General features: G+C 38.8%; 1 protein-coding gene across 1 annotated transcript; it reads right to left on the bottom strand.

The window, feature by feature from the left end:
- Nucleotides 1-1845: 1845 nt before the first annotated feature.
- On the bottom strand, nt 1846-17306 carry TRIM38 (tripartite motif containing 38). Its single transcript, XM_025999262.2, is given in 8 exon segments — nt 1846-3155; nt 11187-11299; nt 11391-11413; nt 12426-12525; nt 12527-12654; nt 14560-14655; nt 16787-16977; nt 16980-17306. Coding segments are annotated over 8 exon segments (1392 nt in total). The 5' UTR covers nt 17197-17306; the 3' UTR covers nt 1846-2631.
- Nucleotides 17307-17843: the final 537 nt, after the last annotated feature.

The raw sequence follows: 17843 nt of genomic DNA on the forward strand, positions 1-17843 counted from the left end.
GCATTTTCAAGGAGACTGGGCTGTGTGTCTTCCTCCCTTCTTGGATTCCATCAGGGGGTCAGCCCTGCCTGGAGCAGGAAGGGATGTGAGATTTGTAGCTCCTGGTGTTCAGAACAGAACAGCCAGTTCTGACCTGGAAGATGATGGATTTTAAATAACCAGGCTTCCAAGGGTATTCACACACCACAAGTCTCACAAACATTTCTTGTCTATACAGGTCCAGGTGGTCAGTTATGGGGAACAAATCACAGAAACATTTATCCATATAGATGCATGAGGGGCAGGGCTGAGAGGTGGGTGTGAAGATAAGTTCTCACAGAGTTCCAGGGGCTGAGGCTGTCTGTGTGGGCAAAGAGTGGAGTTACTGATGTTGCCAAGAGTTTCTAGGGGAGAAACTGGAACAATCTGCTATGGGCCAAGGCCATTCAGGGTGTCTCTGAATCTCTATCCCTCCCTGAGTTAGATGTAGAGACTTTAAACAATAAGTTTCTTTAAAAAAAAAAAAGATTTATTTATTCATTTATGATAGAGAGAGAGAGAAAGAGAGGCAGAGACACAGGGAGAGGGAGAAGCAGGCTCCATGCCAGGAGCCCGACGTGGGACTCGATCCCTGGACTCCAGGATGGCGCCCTGGGCCAAAGGCAGGCGCTAAACCGCTGAGCCACCCAGGGATCCCCCTAAACAATAAGTTTCTAATGAAAGAGTGCAAAAATTGCCCTGACTTCATTTCATCCTGTTCTGTCTGTATGCTTTTGCTTTTGTGATTTTGCAGCTTCTCCCATCAAGAAGTGGAATGTATTTCTCTATCCCTTGGATCTAGACTTGGCCAAGTGATTTAGCAAATGTCACCTAAGCAGATGCTTGAAAAGAGCCAGGTGCTTTGCAATGTCTTCCCCTTTTGGTTCTCTTGTAGCCCTGAAACAACCATGTGAAAGAGGTAAGCTTGCCTGTTAGCAGGAGGGGGCACCCCAAGAAACCACCTGCCAACCCCCAGACTTATGGGTGAGGCCAGGCCTGATCACCAAACACCAGTGACTCCAGTTGTTACAGACACATGAGAAGGCACAACAGGGTTCAGCCACATACAGCCCTGACCTACAGCACTGTGAGTATAACTGATAGTAGTTTTAAGCAACAAAATTTTGGAGTGGTTTGATGCAGAAATTAATCCACATTCAGTGAATGGCCCTGAATTAGTCTTTTACAACCGTGACAGTTGTGTCATTCCTTCAGGAGAAGCAAGTGTTACTTCTGGAGGAAAATCCCAGATGCATACAGCTCCTTGTTCCCTGCTTCTTCAGCCTCCTAATTTTTAAAATTCTGTACCCCTCCCTTTCTCACATGAGGAAACACAAGTGGGGATTAATGAGGTGATCTCCATTCCAGTGATGTTTTCACCTCCAAATAGTAACATTCTCAACCCCCATCTCCTGGGAATGATTCTCCCATCTGACCTCCAGCTGCCACGAAACTTTGATAGTTACCACATTATCAAAGCCTATCAAGGATCCAGCTCCTAGAGGGGTTAGCCAATGACAGCCAGAGCTACAGGAACAGAAGGGATAGAGGGAGTGGGGGAAGGGGAAAAAGGGGGCAAGAATATATCAACAGTTAAACAAACGTTCATATTCTATGACTCAGGCTAGGGAAAACAAGAGAGGTGAAGACCTAATTACATACAATGATGTTCACTTGAACATTACTTGTAATTGCAAGAAACAATCCAAATGAGAGTATGAGACTGCTACAGTAACTTAAAACCACATATTAGAGTAATTTTTAATGCCATGGGGAAGCACCCACACTGAGAAAAACATGCAAGCTCTAACATATATATATATATATATATATATATATATATATATATATATATATATATATATATATAGGGAAGGTGATTCTGCCAAAATCATGCCAGCAGTAACTATGTGCTGAGATCTTCAACTATGTCAAGATAGCTGGCTTAGCACACAGAATCTGGAAAATATCAACTTCTTTCCCAGTACTGAGTCCCCCAAGAAAATTTGTTTTTACTCTTAATCTCCTTCCCATTTGAAGCATATCACCGTAAGGCAATTTTAACCCTTCTTTCATACTTTACTAGTTATTGCCCAGGTGGAGCTCACTAGGTATGGCAGGCATCTGCACTCATTGCATCATCCAGGGTTATGGCTCAGATGAATAAGCAAATGTCAGTGGTTAGAAGAGTCACTACATTGGTTTTCCTCCTCTTTCTTGCAGTTGGCAGAGACAATCACAACTTTTCCTCACCCCCTACCCGTGAGTTCATATGGCATCAAACAAACTGGGAGAACTCAGACCTCTTAACCTCTGGGTCACCCTGCAGGTCACCCAAAGACTCTTGGAAATCAAAGCTCTGAGCCCATTGAGGGGAGATGGAAAAGACAGTGCATGATCATTGATATTATCTTGCTTTCCCCCAGCTCAGGCTGACAATCTGCAGCATTTTTGCAGTTGTTCTATCTATTCACTCAAAGCAGATGTATTACGTAGCCACTCTAAAAGCCCAGTACAAGAGCAGTGAAGAAGACAGACCACATTTCTGTCCTCACAGGATTTTCATTATATTTTCTATGGTGTTAAGCCAAGAAAGAGATTTTACTTCTTTTCTTACTCATCTGGGGGAGGCAGAAACAAAGGAGAATGTTGATAAACCCAGAAATAGGGCCGCACAGTATCCGAGAAGGAGGTCTTTGAGAAGGTAAAGATGTGGGATCCAGGTGTCATGTTGTAAAAGGATACAACTCCAATATCACAGTCCAAAAAAATCCCCACAACCAGGGGCTGCTCCCTCAGATAAAGGGAAGTTAGGGGAGAGGTAAGTGCTACGTAGCCTTTCTTTTTGCATAGTCTAATGGCCCAGAATCCAGACTGAGGCTTTTGTATCACACCAACGTCCCTCTGAACACTATCCAAACAGATTCCTAAGTCCCACCCATTTCCTTCTCCCACGTCCACTTCAAAGTAATATCTTCCTGAGGTGAAGCTTTCACAGCCCAGGATACAGGGTAAGACACTAAATCTCTTAGAAGAATTTTTCAGATTGTCCTGGAGGTATCCGTGAGTCACTTGTCTCCGATCCTCAGACAGAATTAGCTCATGATGAGCTGTATCTGGATCCAGGGTCACACTGACTTAAAAAAAATAAGTAAGTAAATAAATAAATAAATAAGTAAATAAATAAATAAATAAGACACAATTTGTTGCTGTTGGCAAGAGCACAGTTTAATTTAAATAAAACCAGCCTGTGCTCAAACCTAAGCATCCTCTGTGACCAGCCACTAAGAGCTTAGGCAAGTCATCCTCCAAGACTCAGTTTGTTAAATATGAAGTAGAAATTATCATATATGCCACAAAGAATGGTGGGGGAATTGAATGAGCTAATGTATGCTCAGTACTCAGAAATTCTAATTCCTGGAATATGGTAAGTGCCCAATAAGTGCCCCATAAGTGGTAGTAATAATAATATCATCCTCATCATCACCATCTTAGTCATTCAGAGGAGCCAAGGCCCAGAACTAACCAGAGCTGACATGGTTACTATCCTCTCCAAAGGCAATGGGAAGGACCAGAGAAAACCACAGGGCAAAAAGAAGCAGAGTTCAGAGTATTTAGTATCCCAAGACCCTCCCCACTGGCTATCATTTGGAGGGTCTGCCTTCCTCTGCCTTTGGCTACCCTCTCCTACAATTAGTGCCCTCCACCTGCTACTGAGGCCCCAGGGAAGTGATGAGGCTCCCTACCTACTCCTAGCCCTGGCTGCTTCACTCTTCCTTATTAATAACCCCAATCATCATCTTTGTAGATAACACCTTTATTAAATGCTGTCCAATCAGTCCTTATTATGAGCCTGACTCAAAAAAGCTTGGAGCTTCAATTTATATTATCTTAATGATTCAGGAAAACCCAAGTTAAGAAATTAAAATGCTTACAGGTTGGCAATACCACTTGAAGGAGAAGATATCAAATTGGATTTTTAAAATTCTACCTCATGTTGCTTATAAGTGACATAACAAAAAGACATAGAAAGGCTGATAGTTAAAGGATGGATAATACAGTTATATAGATGTTACAGTTATATAATTGCATCAAAAGGTATTAAGTCAAAGTATTATCAAGGATTAAAAGGATTACCTAAAAGAGAAAAATATATAATTCACTGGGAAGATATCCTAATTCCAAACAAGCATGCAGTAAGTCTCAAAATATATGAAGTGAAAATTACAGAATTACAAGGAGAAACTCACAACTCTACAGTCACCATGAGATATTTTAACATTCTTTTTTCCCATAATTAATAGATCAAGCAGGCAAAAAAGGGAAGATATGGAAGATCTGAACAATCCAACAAGCCCAATCTAACAAATATATGTAAAGTTCAGCAACTCATAGAGAATAGGCACTATTTTCCAGTACAGATGGAATATGTACTAATTGAGTAAAGACTAGTCAGAAAGCAAATCTGAACAAATTCCAATGAATCCATACTGCATAAACCACATTCTCTGACCTCAATACAATTAGGTTAGAAACCAATTAAAAAAAAAACAGTAAAAAATATTTTAATTATAAGGAAATGTAAATGTTTCTAAATCATAATATGATGATATACACACCTGAACAATAATAAATGCTACATATAAAAAATTATACAATGAAGCTAAGGTGGAATTTTTGGGAAAATTTATACCTTTAAGTGCTTATTTTAGAAAAAGAAAAAAGCTGGAAATTAGGATGCTAACTAGCTTAAAATAGGAAAAGAACAGAGAATGGGGTGCTTGGGTGGCTCAGTCCACTGAACGCCCAAATCAGCTTAGGCTCAGGTTATGATCTGAGGGTCATGAGATGGAGCCCCATGTAGGTCTCAGCACTTGAGATACTCTCTCCCTCTCCTTCTGCCCCTCCCCCACTCACACATTCTTTCTAAATAAATAAATATATAAATAATCTTTTTTAAAAAAGTAAAAGAACATAGAAACCCAACAAGACTTTTTCTTAAAAAAAGGAAAATAAAGTCTAAACAATAAACCAATGAAATGAAAGAAAATAAGAATTCAGTGGAGAGAGAAAAGCCAACAGTAGCTTTCACAAAAAGACTAATATAATAGGCACAGCTCTAAAAAGATTTATTAAAGGAGAAAAAAGAGGACAAAATTTGAATGAATATAGAAATTTAAAAATTAAGATAATCTATGATAAACTTTATGCTATAAATAAAATTGAAAAAATCAACCTAATGAATAACTTTCTAGAAAAACAGTTCTTACGAAAACCCATTCAAAAGAAAAATGTGAACAGACTTAACATAAAGAAATATAATAAGGAATTTAAATTTTACACACAGATAATAAAACATGCACATAACATCGAGGGACCTTGTCAATTTTTAAAGAAATTCTACCAGTCGAGGGTTAGATAATGGCAATCTTATATCAAATCTTCCAAAGAATAGAGAATTACAGAGCCCTGTAACTTACACAGACGTAAAAATCCTAAAAATAGTGTAATTAATAAGAAATCAAATTTTACATATACATATACAATTATATTTTATATAGACATTTAATTTACATTTTATATATGTATATACTTTGTGTATTTAATGTGTTTATCATACATATTATATATTTTTACAATATATCATGTAATTATGTGATAGCATTATTTATATGTAAATTATATAATCTCATTATATAATTCAAGTCATCTAATATATATCAATATATACTATAAGTCACACAGAATATATATTACATCAAAAATATAATCTATATATTATATATCAAATGTTTTAATATATTATTAGATATATAATATTCTGTGTGTGTGTATAATTGTATGAAAAGACTGAGCTGTTTTTATTACCAACTAGACAGAGTCAAGCAGTCAAGGTGAAAAGCCATCTTACAATATTATTATCATCAACAGAGCTGGTACAGTATCAGTTATAGTAATGAGAAAAGAAGATGTCTGGAGAGGGACACTTACCAGGAAAACATATGACTCACTTTATATGTGAGGAGGTCTGATGTGTAAGCAGTCTATCCCGACACACTTAGCAACTATCTCCATCATCACTCCATCATAATCATAATCCTATCAGAGTTTGGGTGACAGCTAAACTTTACTTACTAATGTCGGGATTCCTATTTACCCAAAGGACTATTTGTTTGTTAACTGCTCTATGCAACTAACCCTTATCTAGCAATCTAAGTGAGGCACAATAATGATCTTCACGACAAATTAATATTTGGGCATCAAACCTATGTTATATATACTATAAAACAAAAATATCAGAATTTAGCTTTTTCTGAGACTGCAACTATGGTTTAACGTTAGAAAATAAATTATCATAATCACAAAATTAACAGATTAGAGGAGAAAAGCCACACGATCCTATCAATTAATGCAACTAACTCATTGAGAAAATTCAATGCCCATTGATGATGATGGCACTCTTTGGAATCAAGGAGTCACAGACCTTGAATAAAAATGCATCTTGAAACCCTATATATCAAAAGATAGAATGAAAACATAAAATGCCATACACATGCCAGAGATACTAGCTATAATGAGCTCCCTTGAGTCAATAAGAGAAAGAATCCAACAGAAAAATGCCTAATGATTGAGAGCAAATCCTTGGTAAATCACAGAAGTCTAAAGGGCTAATGGACTTACAAGAGGCTTGACCTCACTGGTGAAATCATAGAACACAAATTAAGTCCACAACCAGGTATCATTTCAGATCCATCAGATTGCCAAAAATTATAAATTATAAGCAAAAACTCAGGAAGACGTGGAACGGTGAGAGCTCTGATGTTGTCGGCAGGATAAAAACTGATACAATTTCAAGATCTGCTATACTAGCCAAATTAAGATATGCATCCCTACACAGCAGCATTTTCAATTCAAGGCATATGCTCAGAGGAAACCATTCACAGAACACAAGGACACATCAGTAAGAATGTCCACAATAGTAGGTGTACACCAGCAACAAACAAAACCAACTATACATAAACTTCAAAGTCCTCTCCACAACAGTGGATTAAAAAACAACATATTCTTTTTTTTTTTTTTTTTTTTTTGCCACAGTGCAAAGTGATTAAGAGAGTGAGTTCAGAGAGATACTACTTAAGTTACCAATCATTGCTTATCTGTGTCTTCATTTCCTCATCTATAAAGTGAAAAATGCTTCCTACAGAAAGGACTGTTGTATAAAACAGGTTAACACATGAGAAGCTTTTCTCATCTGCCATGGAAAGAGTGCTTGGTATATTTCTTGGTGCTGCTGAAACTGTATGTTGCTACACTGGAACAAGTAATATGCATTAAGATTAACAAAAATCCCAGGAACCTCAATGCTAGGTATATGCCCACAAGTATGAAAACACAAGGATGTAGGATTGCATGGCCCAGGCAGTTATTACAGCAATGTTGTAATACTCGAGTGCTGGAAGCAGCCTGAAGCTCCAATGGTAGGGATATGGTTACAAATAATTATGATATACTTATTAATATTTGCTTTAAAAAAGCAATGAGTGACATTCTATATAGCAAATGTTTGTAAACAAAACAAAAAAACAAACATAGAGAAAAACATAGATCTTGTTACCCAGAAAAGTAAGATTGGAGAGGGGTAGGAGAAACCTTGAATTTTTCTTCATACTTTTCTATGTTGTTCGATTACAATATATTTGTGTTACTTTTGAAATAAAAGTTTTAATAATAAGGGCTCTAAAAAAGAAAGGGGATTATCTAGTTAAAAGATGAGACAATTTAAGAAAGAGATTGACTTGCACAATGTTGTAATCCTTCTGTAAAAGCCAAGAGTAGACAAATCAGCTCAGTGACATCTGAGTGTGATTTGTACAGAGTTCTATTTTTTCTTTTCCTGAATCTTTATAGGATCAAATACCAGAGTTGCTTTGCTTTATAGTTGTTCTTGTTGTTTGTTGTTTTTAACTTGAGGGAAAAACAAATACAGGTCCATAATCCTTATCTCAATTCCCTGGGGCCAAGTGGTTTTTGGATTCAGAATTTTTTATCAATGTTGTTCTACTGTGTAATAAATGCAGCTGATATTTTGATAAGGATTGTATTAAATCTGTAGACTGCTTTGGGTAGTATAGACATTTTGACAATATTTGGTCTCCCAATTCATGAACCTGGAATATCTTACCATTTATTAGTGTTCTCTTCAAATTCTTTCACCGATGTTTTATAGTTTTCAGAGTACAGGTTTGTCACCTCCTTGGTTAAGTTTATTCCTAGGTATCTTAATAATTTTTTATACAATTCTACTTATTTTTTTTTAATTTTTATTTATTTATGATAGTCACAGAGAGAGAGAGAGAGAGAGGCAGAGACACAGGCGGAGGAAGAAGCAGGCTCCATGCACCGGGAGCCCGATGTGGGATTCCATCCCGGGTCTCCAGGATCGCGCCCTGGGCCAAAGGCAGGCGCCAAACCGTTGCGCCACCCAGGGATCCCAATTTTTGATACAATTCTAAATAGGATTGTTTCCTTATTTTCTCTTTCTGCTATTGCATTATTAGTGTATAGAAATGCAACAGATTTCTGCATATTGTTTTTGTATCTTACACCTTTACTAAATTTAGTTCTAGTGGTTTTTTGGTGGTGTCTTTAGGGTTTTCTATATAAGATATCATGTCATCTACAAATAGTGAAAATCTTACTTCTTCCTTATCAATTTGTATGCCTTTTACTTCTCTTGTTTGATTACTGTAGCTAGGACTTCCAGTACTATGTTGAATAACAGTGGTGAGAGTGGACATTCTTGTCATGTTCCTGATTTTAAGGGTAAAGTTCTGTTTTTCACCACTGGGGAGTATGTTAGTAGTGGGTTTCCATATAGGGCCTCTATTATGTTGAGGTATGCTCCATCTAACCTACTTTGTGGAGGGTTTTTATCATGAATTGATGTTGTAATTTGTCAAATGCTTTTTCTACATCTATTGAAAAGATCATTTGGTTTTGGTCCTTTCACTTGATGTGGTATATCACATTATTGATTTGCCAATATTGAACCATGCTTGCATTCCAGGAATAAATCCCACTTGATCATGAGAATGATTTTTTTTTAATGTATTATTAGATTTGGTTTGCTAGATTTTTTTGAGGATTTTCAGTCTATGTTCATCAGAAATATTGGCCTATAGTTCCTTTTTCTTTACTCTGGTTTTGGTATCAGGGTAATGCTAGCCTCATAGAATGAATTTGGAAACTTTCCTTCCTTTTTGTGGTCAAAAAAATGTATGGTAGGATTTTGATTTTTTTTAACTTCTTAAGATTTGTTTTGTATCTTAATATGTGATCTATTCTGGAGAATGTTCTATGTGTACTTGAAAAGAAAATATATTCTGCTGTTTTAGGATGGAATGTTCTGAATTTATCTGTTAGATCCATCTGGTCCTATGTGTCATTCAAAGCCACTATTACCCTGATGATTTTATTTGGATGATCTATCCATTTGACGTAAGTGGGGTGTTAAAGTTCCCTACTGTTATTTTTTTTAAGATTTTATTTATTTATTCCTGAGAGAGGCAGAGACATAGGCAAAGGGACAAGCCGACTTCCTGCCAGGAGCCTGATGTGGGACTTGATCCCAGGACGCCAGGATCATGACCTGAGCTAAAGTCAGATGCTCAACCAGTGAGCCACTCAGGTGTTCCAAGTCCCCAACTATTATTATGTTACTATTGATTATTTTCTTTAGGTTTGTTATTAACTGCTTCTGTATTTGGGTGCTCCCATGTTAAGTGCATAGGAATTCAGAATACTTTTGATGTTATGAAGTATATATGTATATTCTAAATTATGTGCCTACCTCTACCAGGTCTTAAGCAGTACCTTGTGATCAAATGCATCAATATTTCTGCAGTAAAATATATATTCAAACTAAGTGGGATAAATAAAGACTTCAAACAGTCTCATATCAGTACAGCTCAGTTTTGGTCACTATGGAAGACAGACACAATGATAGCCTTTCAGAGTCCCTGCCTTCTGATGTTCCTGCTCTTATACAATTCCTTCCCATAGAGTGTGAGCAGGCCCTGTGAATTGCCTCTGAATAACAGAATATGGCAAATGGGATGTGACTCCTATGATTGTATTTCATTATATGTGACTCCATCTTACTGAGAGACATGCACTAGAGACTCTTCTGAGCTCACTTTGAAGAAGTAATTGGCCATGTTGAGAGGTCCATGTGCTAAAGAAATGAATTATGCCAACAACCTGAGTGAGCTTACAAGAGAATCCTTCCCCAATCTAGTCTCCAGATGAGAACCCAGCCTGCCCAACCCCTTCATATGCAGCTTTGTGAGGCCCTAAGCAAAGGACCAACTAAGCTGTACCCAGATTTCTGACCCACAGAACTTGTGAGATACTATGTATGTGTTGTTTTAAGCTGCAGTAAATTTGTTTACTGGAAGAGATAATAGAGTCACCAGATCACTTTAGGTTAGGTCTGATTTTGTAGCCAAACAAGTTTTTAAAAACTTTGAGTTTTCAGAGCTTTTAAAATCTTGTAATTATAAATAATATATTGTGGAAATATAGTAAGCATTGATTAGGAGAATCAATGGAGCAAAATTTACCAATTGAAATTGGAATTGGAATTACCAATTTGGAATTGGTAAAATTTGGTTTTCATCATGGTTCTAATATTTACCATCTCTGTTGTCTGGGTCAAGAGCCTAAAACCTTTTGAACCAAAGTCCATAATATTCACTTATCTTTCTTACCTTGCTCTGAAAATTGATTAAAATATTAACCACAAACACTATGTCCCAGTCACTGCACTAAGCACTTTGTACTTGTTGACATATTTACTTTTCATGACAACCTAATGAAGTGGGAATAGTTCATATCTTCATTTTTTCAGCTGGGGAAACTAAGGAAGTTATTTGCCTGGGTGACACAGTTATTATATGGGAGATCAGGAATGTGAAGGGTCTGCACAGATAACCAGTACGCTATGTCCTTATCTAAGCCCTGGAGTATGCTAACAAGGGAGAATAAGACAGTTACACTAAAAATCACTAAACAACCTCTCTGCTGTGAGCCTGCCCAGGGACAGGTGGTGAATGTGATCACAACAGAAGGTCCCTTCCATCCTTAGCATTTAGGGATTCTTCACATACCTTGATAGCTCTGTAACATTTTCTTCACATCAAAATATAGCTCAGAAACACTGCACACAGTATGAGGTTCCAAAGAGTGGGCCTCTGGTATTTCCAGCGTCACAGCCCAACTCCTAGAATAAGCATAGGCCAAGGACTTCTTCAGTGATACACTCAACTCTATATACCCATACCTCTTCCCTCATGCATTCATATAGGACTTACCTGTGCAAAGTGTCTTTCACATCCTACAGAGAAACAAAGGCAAAAAGTGAATGTGGAAACATCAGTATTTCACGAGGCTTTGCACATGCAGCTGGTCTCTATAAATGTTCCTTCCAAAAAAGTAAATAGAGTGACTCCAGCTTTAGCTATTGATGAATACTCAGATAGAATGATTCCCATCCCAGCTCCCTGGGTATTCAGAATGGCAGGATGTTTATCAACCTCTGAGTCTGTTATCTTTCTTGCTGAGATCTGTGGGAACCTGTGGTATCTACAATCACAGCCTGTGGGAGGCTTAGGGAAGAGGCCTAGGAGGTTTCCCCATGCTTCCTTTGCTAAGACTTGCTTCCAGTGACCTAATTTCTTTCAGAGTGAGCCCATATTAAAGACCACTTATCATTAAGTGTCCTTAGTGGTGAATATATACATAGCCTCTGAGAATGTGCCACTAAGATGATGGGAGCGGGTATCATGTGGTGGTGCAACAGTCATGCTATGGTCTCATGCTTACAGTATAACCTCAAGATCTACCAGTGGGAACTAGAATTAATAGCTCTGGACACAGTTATCTTAATGGGCTGGATCTTTCATATAGCAGAAAGAAGGCCCCTTAAGAGCTGTGGAGGGCTCTACAAGCAAATTAGGGAAAAGACTGTCACTCATGTTGGCTGCCCCACTTTATCACCTGGCAGAATATTTCAGGAGGCAGTTTGACAGTCAGGGTTCTGTGCACATGGAACAGAGACTAATGGTAGCAAAAGTTACCCTATGATTCCATTTAGCCAAGGACCCCACCACATCCATCCAGAAGGGCTATATTTTTCTGATTCACATAGATTTTTCTGATTCGCTACAGACAAGTGAAGGCTACCCTATAGATACTGAGGTATACATAAAATAAACATTTCTTTAAATTCCCCATACCAGTGTGCCACTTTTAAGTGAGGCAGGCAGGCCTCATGAATCAGCCCATATTCCCTCACTCTTCTTCTCTTAACAGTTCAAGAGTTCCTTCCCCCAAGTACACAACCCCACCTATAGCAACTTCTGGGCTGACCCATGACATTTCTCCTCTAGTTCCAGGATGTGACTCTTGAGCTCTTGATTCTTCTGTTCCAGAGTGGCCTCATTATCTCAGTCTCCCTAGAGTCTGCTCTCTCTCTTTCTCCATTCTCCAGAGATAAGACTTCTCCTCTTCTAGCAGGAAGCTCTGAAGATTCTTAAAGTCAGACTGAATTTTTTGTTTCTGAATCTCTATCTTCTCCTAGAGTCAAGAAAGTGTGCTCAGATGGTAGAAACAAGCCAAATGTCCACCAATGAATGAATTGATAAAATGTGGTACTTTGATAATGGAATACTGCTAAGACTTAAAAGGGAATGAAATTCTGATGTATGCTATGACATGGATGAATCTTGAAGACATTATACTAAGTGAAATAAGCCAGAAACAAAAGGACAAATATCATATGATTCCACTAATATGAGGTACCTATGCTAGTTAAATTCACAGATACAGAAAGTGGAATAGTGGTTACTGGAGGTTGAGAGGAGAAAGAAATGGGGAGTTAGTGTTTAATGGGCAGTTTCAATGGGTGATGAAAAAGTTCTGGACATTAGTTTCCACTATTAGTTCCCACTAATAAATGGCAGTGATGATTGTACAACAAAACAATACTTAATGCCAATGAGCTGTGTACCCTTACAAATGATTAAGATGATAAATTTTATGTTATGTGCTTGTTAACATACACATACAGAGAAGAAAGTTTTCTCAGCTACTTAGTCATTGGAGCTGGAAGAATGTCACAAATAACAACAGAGTCATGCCTAAGAAGTAGGCACTCAGATGTGGGAGAGTTGTCATGATTCTCTACAGTTGCCTGATTGATTTCCTTTTTCTTCAACCAAGGTACAAGAGGAAGGAGGGTCAGTGGTGCCAGATAATTTAATCATGGAATTAGGGCTGAGGTCAAACACTTTATCAGTTACAGAGGAAAAAAAATCTGAGTTTTTATTTGGGATGTAAGGAGGTATTTCTGAGCCTGAGGAAATTCCTTGAAGTGAAAGCTTGTAATAAACCTCACTGTGACTGGAGTCTAAGACAACCAGGCTAGTAGGGAAATCCATGGTCTCAGCAGGGGGAGGTCTGAGTGGCAGGCTTTTATCATAGTTAACTGAGAAACAGTCACCACCAGCCCAGGGTCTAAGTAATTATCTTTATGTGTAAGACTTACAGAGGCCAAGTGATACATCTCTTGGGACTTGGCTTTCATTTTGGGAGATTCAGAATTGCAATTTCTGCCAGTGCTTCCCCAATTCAGACAGTGTTTTGATGACTGAGATGATGTTCTAGAAGACTCATGGATGCGGTTTCTGTATATATTAGTTAAAATCAAGATCCTCCCCACTGTCCAAGAGCCAGAAAGGGAAGTGAGAGCATCCTCAGAGTTTAGCAACCACAGGGCAGAGGATGGAAGAGACCCATGAGAGAGGCTAAATGGCTCACAAGCCTAAGGCATTTGGCTACAAATTGATGGATTACATAAATATTTCCATTAAGGAATGCCCCTCTGATCATGGGGAGCTGGTCAGCCATGGAAATCATCTTAAAGACTCCTAGTCTGCAGTTTAAATGTACAAGTTCTTGCAACAGTTATGACCCCTCTTATAAATCAAATAGACTCCTTTTATCAGCCTCACCAGCTGAGTAATATGAATCTCAACTTGGAGTTTTTCTGTTTCCTTAATGTTCACAAAGATTAATTTGTGAACCTGTGAGGCTGGGAGCCACAGCCTGCACTCTGTGTGCTAAGTGTGGTAAAGTATTAAAGTTGAGTCCTTCAAACCAGGAAGGAACTTTGAGGTATTTAAAATATGAGACCTAGTCAAGGATGGCTCTAACTTAAATAGATATCCCAATTCTGCTTCTCCTAAGGTATCAAGAATCCCAGTCAATTACAACTGAGAAGTTGAAGATATTAGACATAAATTCTTACAGATGTAGACAATGAGGGACATAAAAACAAATGAGAGTTCCTTTTTTGGGTTTCATCTGGTTCCCTGTGGTCTGGTTTAGTGAAAATAAATTATCATTGTGTTCTTCAATCCTGTCCTATTTTTACACTCCAGGATAGAAAATGGCTTGAGATCAATAAATCCAAATTCTTACATTCCATTCACTTATTTGCTTTGTTGTGAACACCTTCCATTTCATACATTCCTCTTCTAGTTGCTTCAAATTTGTCACAGCATTCTGAAGCTTTTCCTGAAGGAAAAATTCAGTGAATAAAGTCAATTCAATTTGGTAACTCTTCATTAAGCACATAAAGGGAACCCCAGCCCTCCAGACTATCAGAATAACACTGAATATACATTGAGTTGTTACAATAGTCTAGGAAGCACACTAAGGACTATATGTGCAATCAAATATTTGATTCTCTTGGCAGCACTGAGTGATTGGTAGGATTTTAACATCATTTCTGTGCAGTAGACACTGAGGCTTAGGAAGGGGTTAAATAATTTGCCCAAGATGCTATAACTGGTCAATGGCTGAGCTGTGATTCCAACCTTGTCTGCTAACCCAAAGCCTGAGTGAGCTACATCCACCACTACAGTCTTCCCAGGGAAACGCTTCACACACAACAAGCTAATCATCTTCTAAAAGAAGATTTTATAAAATAATATGTTGAGCCAAACAACCAATGCCAGAGTGTCTAATACACACAGAACTTTGTGTTATGGTGAGTAGGGAAGGAAAGCCCAAGATGTCAGCTAAAGTAACTGGAAACACTTAATGGAGGAGGGAGGTTCTGATATCTTTGAAGAGTGCTAATTCATGAAGCCAATCTAAAATGATTTTGTATGGCAAATGACATATCAGATAAAGGGCTAGTTTCCAAAATCTATAAAGAACTTATTAAACTCAACACCAAAGAAACAAACAATCCAATCATGAAATGGGCAAAAGACATGAAGAGAAATCTCACAGAGGAAGACATGGACATGGCCAACATGCACATGAGAAAATGCTCTGCATCACTTGCCATCAGGGAAATACAAATCAAAACCACAATGAGATACCACCTCACACCAGTGAGAATGGGGAAAATTAACAAGGCAGGAAACAACAAATGTTGGAGAGGATGCGGAGAAAAGGGAACCCTCTTATACTGTTGGTGGGAATGTGAACTGGTGCAGCTACTCTGGAAAACTCTGTGGAGGTTCCTCAAAGAGTTAAAATTGCCCTACGACCCAGCAATTGCACTGTTCGGGATTTACCCCAAAGATTCAGATGCAATGAAATGCCGGGACAGCTGCACCCTGATGTTTATAGCAGCAATGTCCACAATAGCCAAACTGTGGAAGGAGCCTCGGTGTCCATCGAAAAATGAATGGATAAAGAAGATGTGGTTTATGTATCCAATGGAATATTCCTCAGCCATTAGAGACGACAAATACCCACCATTTGCTTCAACGTGGATGGAACTGGAGGGTATTATGCTGAGTGAAATAAGTCAATCGGAGAAGGACAAACAGTGTATGTTCTCATTCATTTGGGGAATATAAATAATAGTGAAAGGGAATATAAAGGAAGGGAAAAGAAATGTTGGGAAATATCAGGAAGGGAGACAGAACATAAAGACTCCTATCTCTGGGAAACGAACTAGGGGTGGTGGAAGGGGAGGAGGGCGGGTGTTGGAGGGGAATGGGTGACGGGCACTGAGGCGGACACTTGACGGGATGAGCACTGGGTGTTTTTCTGTATGTTGGTAAATTGAACACCAATAAAAATTAATTAAAAAATGATTTTGTATGTATATCAAGCTTTTGGGTTATTTTTCAAAATAGTTTCTCACATTTCCATGGAAAGCAATTTTAAAATGACCCGAATTGCTGATTGTGTTCAATACTAAAAGAATCAAATCCTGTCTTCTGTAAACCCAATAAGTATACTCATCTATTCTTGAGTCCTCTCAAGAAAGGGCCCTCTGAAACTTGTCAAAGACAGTATTGCCATGACTACCCAGGGAACTCAGAACCTTACCACAAGCCCACCTCCACCTCATAGGGGAGGGAACAAGGAGCCCCACACTAGGAACATTTTCCTCAAATATAGGCAGGTCAGAGGGAGTATAAGGTAGCAGGACTGTGCCCTTTCTTCATTCCCTATAGCAAAGGCCAGCCTTCCTTTACTGCTTCTGAGTGAGAAACAGGAGTTGCTCCAAACCTCTCCCTCCATTTCATCTTCCATGAAAAATCATTTCCAAATCCTTTAGCTCCCCAAGCTTCCATCTTGCCTGAAACTGTCCCTTTTCTCCTTTTATAGGTATAATCTGAACTTTACTCTTTGATACTCGGAGCAGTACTTGCCAAAGCCCTCCAACCCATTCACTCACCTTGTAGTCTTGGGACACATCTTCGATGAGAGCTGTGTGGTGCTCCTTGTGCCGCGGTGACCGCTCACAGCGCCAGCATATGAGCTGGCTCTCGTCTTCGCAGAAGAGATGGAGGTGCTCTCCGTGTTCCTCACATGACATTTCATGTTCCATCTCCTTGATGGCTTCCATGAGACTTCCCAGTTGCTTACTGGCCGGAGGCTGGACAACTGAAATGAAGCCCGGCAGTGGGGACAGGGGAACATATTTGGCGATGGTTCTGCGTGGCCTAGGTTCTCAAGGAAGCTGATGATGCACAGTGTGCAGTAGCTATGTCCACAGCTGATGCTCATAGGCTCAGACATTAGTTGAAGGCAGATAGCACATGTGGCTTCCCCCTTCATCCTCTTGGTGATTGGGGCAGAAGCCATGGCTTTTCCTGATAAGTTCTAATACTGGATCTAGAGGCAGAGGTGAAAATCCACAGGGATGGAAATACAGCTTACTGGCTGCCACTGGCCTCCATGGGTCTTGGAGTCTTCTCTCTAGAGAGAAGAAATGGATTGGAATTTAGATGGTACATAAAATGAGGCTGTGTTGTGGGAAATGGTAGTGATGAGCACATGAGGGCACTTCTATTTAAATGAATTAAAATTAAATAAAACTTAAAATTCAGTTTCTCAATTCCATAGCCATATACCAAATGCAGTGATAGAGACTGGTGGCTGCATGATAGGTGCTACACAACACTCCAGGGTTGCAGACAGTTTTCTTAGACCAAGCACTGACAGAGAACAGGAAAGGCTTCCTCCTCAAAGTGGTAGCAAGAGAGAACTCTGTGAGGGTGTGTGAAACTCTTTCCTACTCTAATGAACACCAAGAATAACGAGTACCAGAACGATTTCTTTGTGACTGGAACTGGGGCTACTGTGTATGTTCTTTCAGAGGAAAGATATTGTTGTGGATATAATAACTCATTTTGTCAGAAGAAATAGATTTTTGCTTCCATATTATTTCCTCTCTGGCCACATAAAAAGCAGACTGAATGGCATAAGTTAATTTAATACAGTTTCAGGTG

This window comes from Vulpes vulpes, chromosome 12, assembly GCF_048418805.1.
Source record: "Vulpes vulpes isolate BD-2025 chromosome 12, VulVul3, whole genome shotgun sequence".
In the NCBI taxonomy this organism is placed as follows: Eukaryota; Metazoa; Chordata; class Mammalia; order Carnivora; family Canidae; genus Vulpes; species Vulpes vulpes.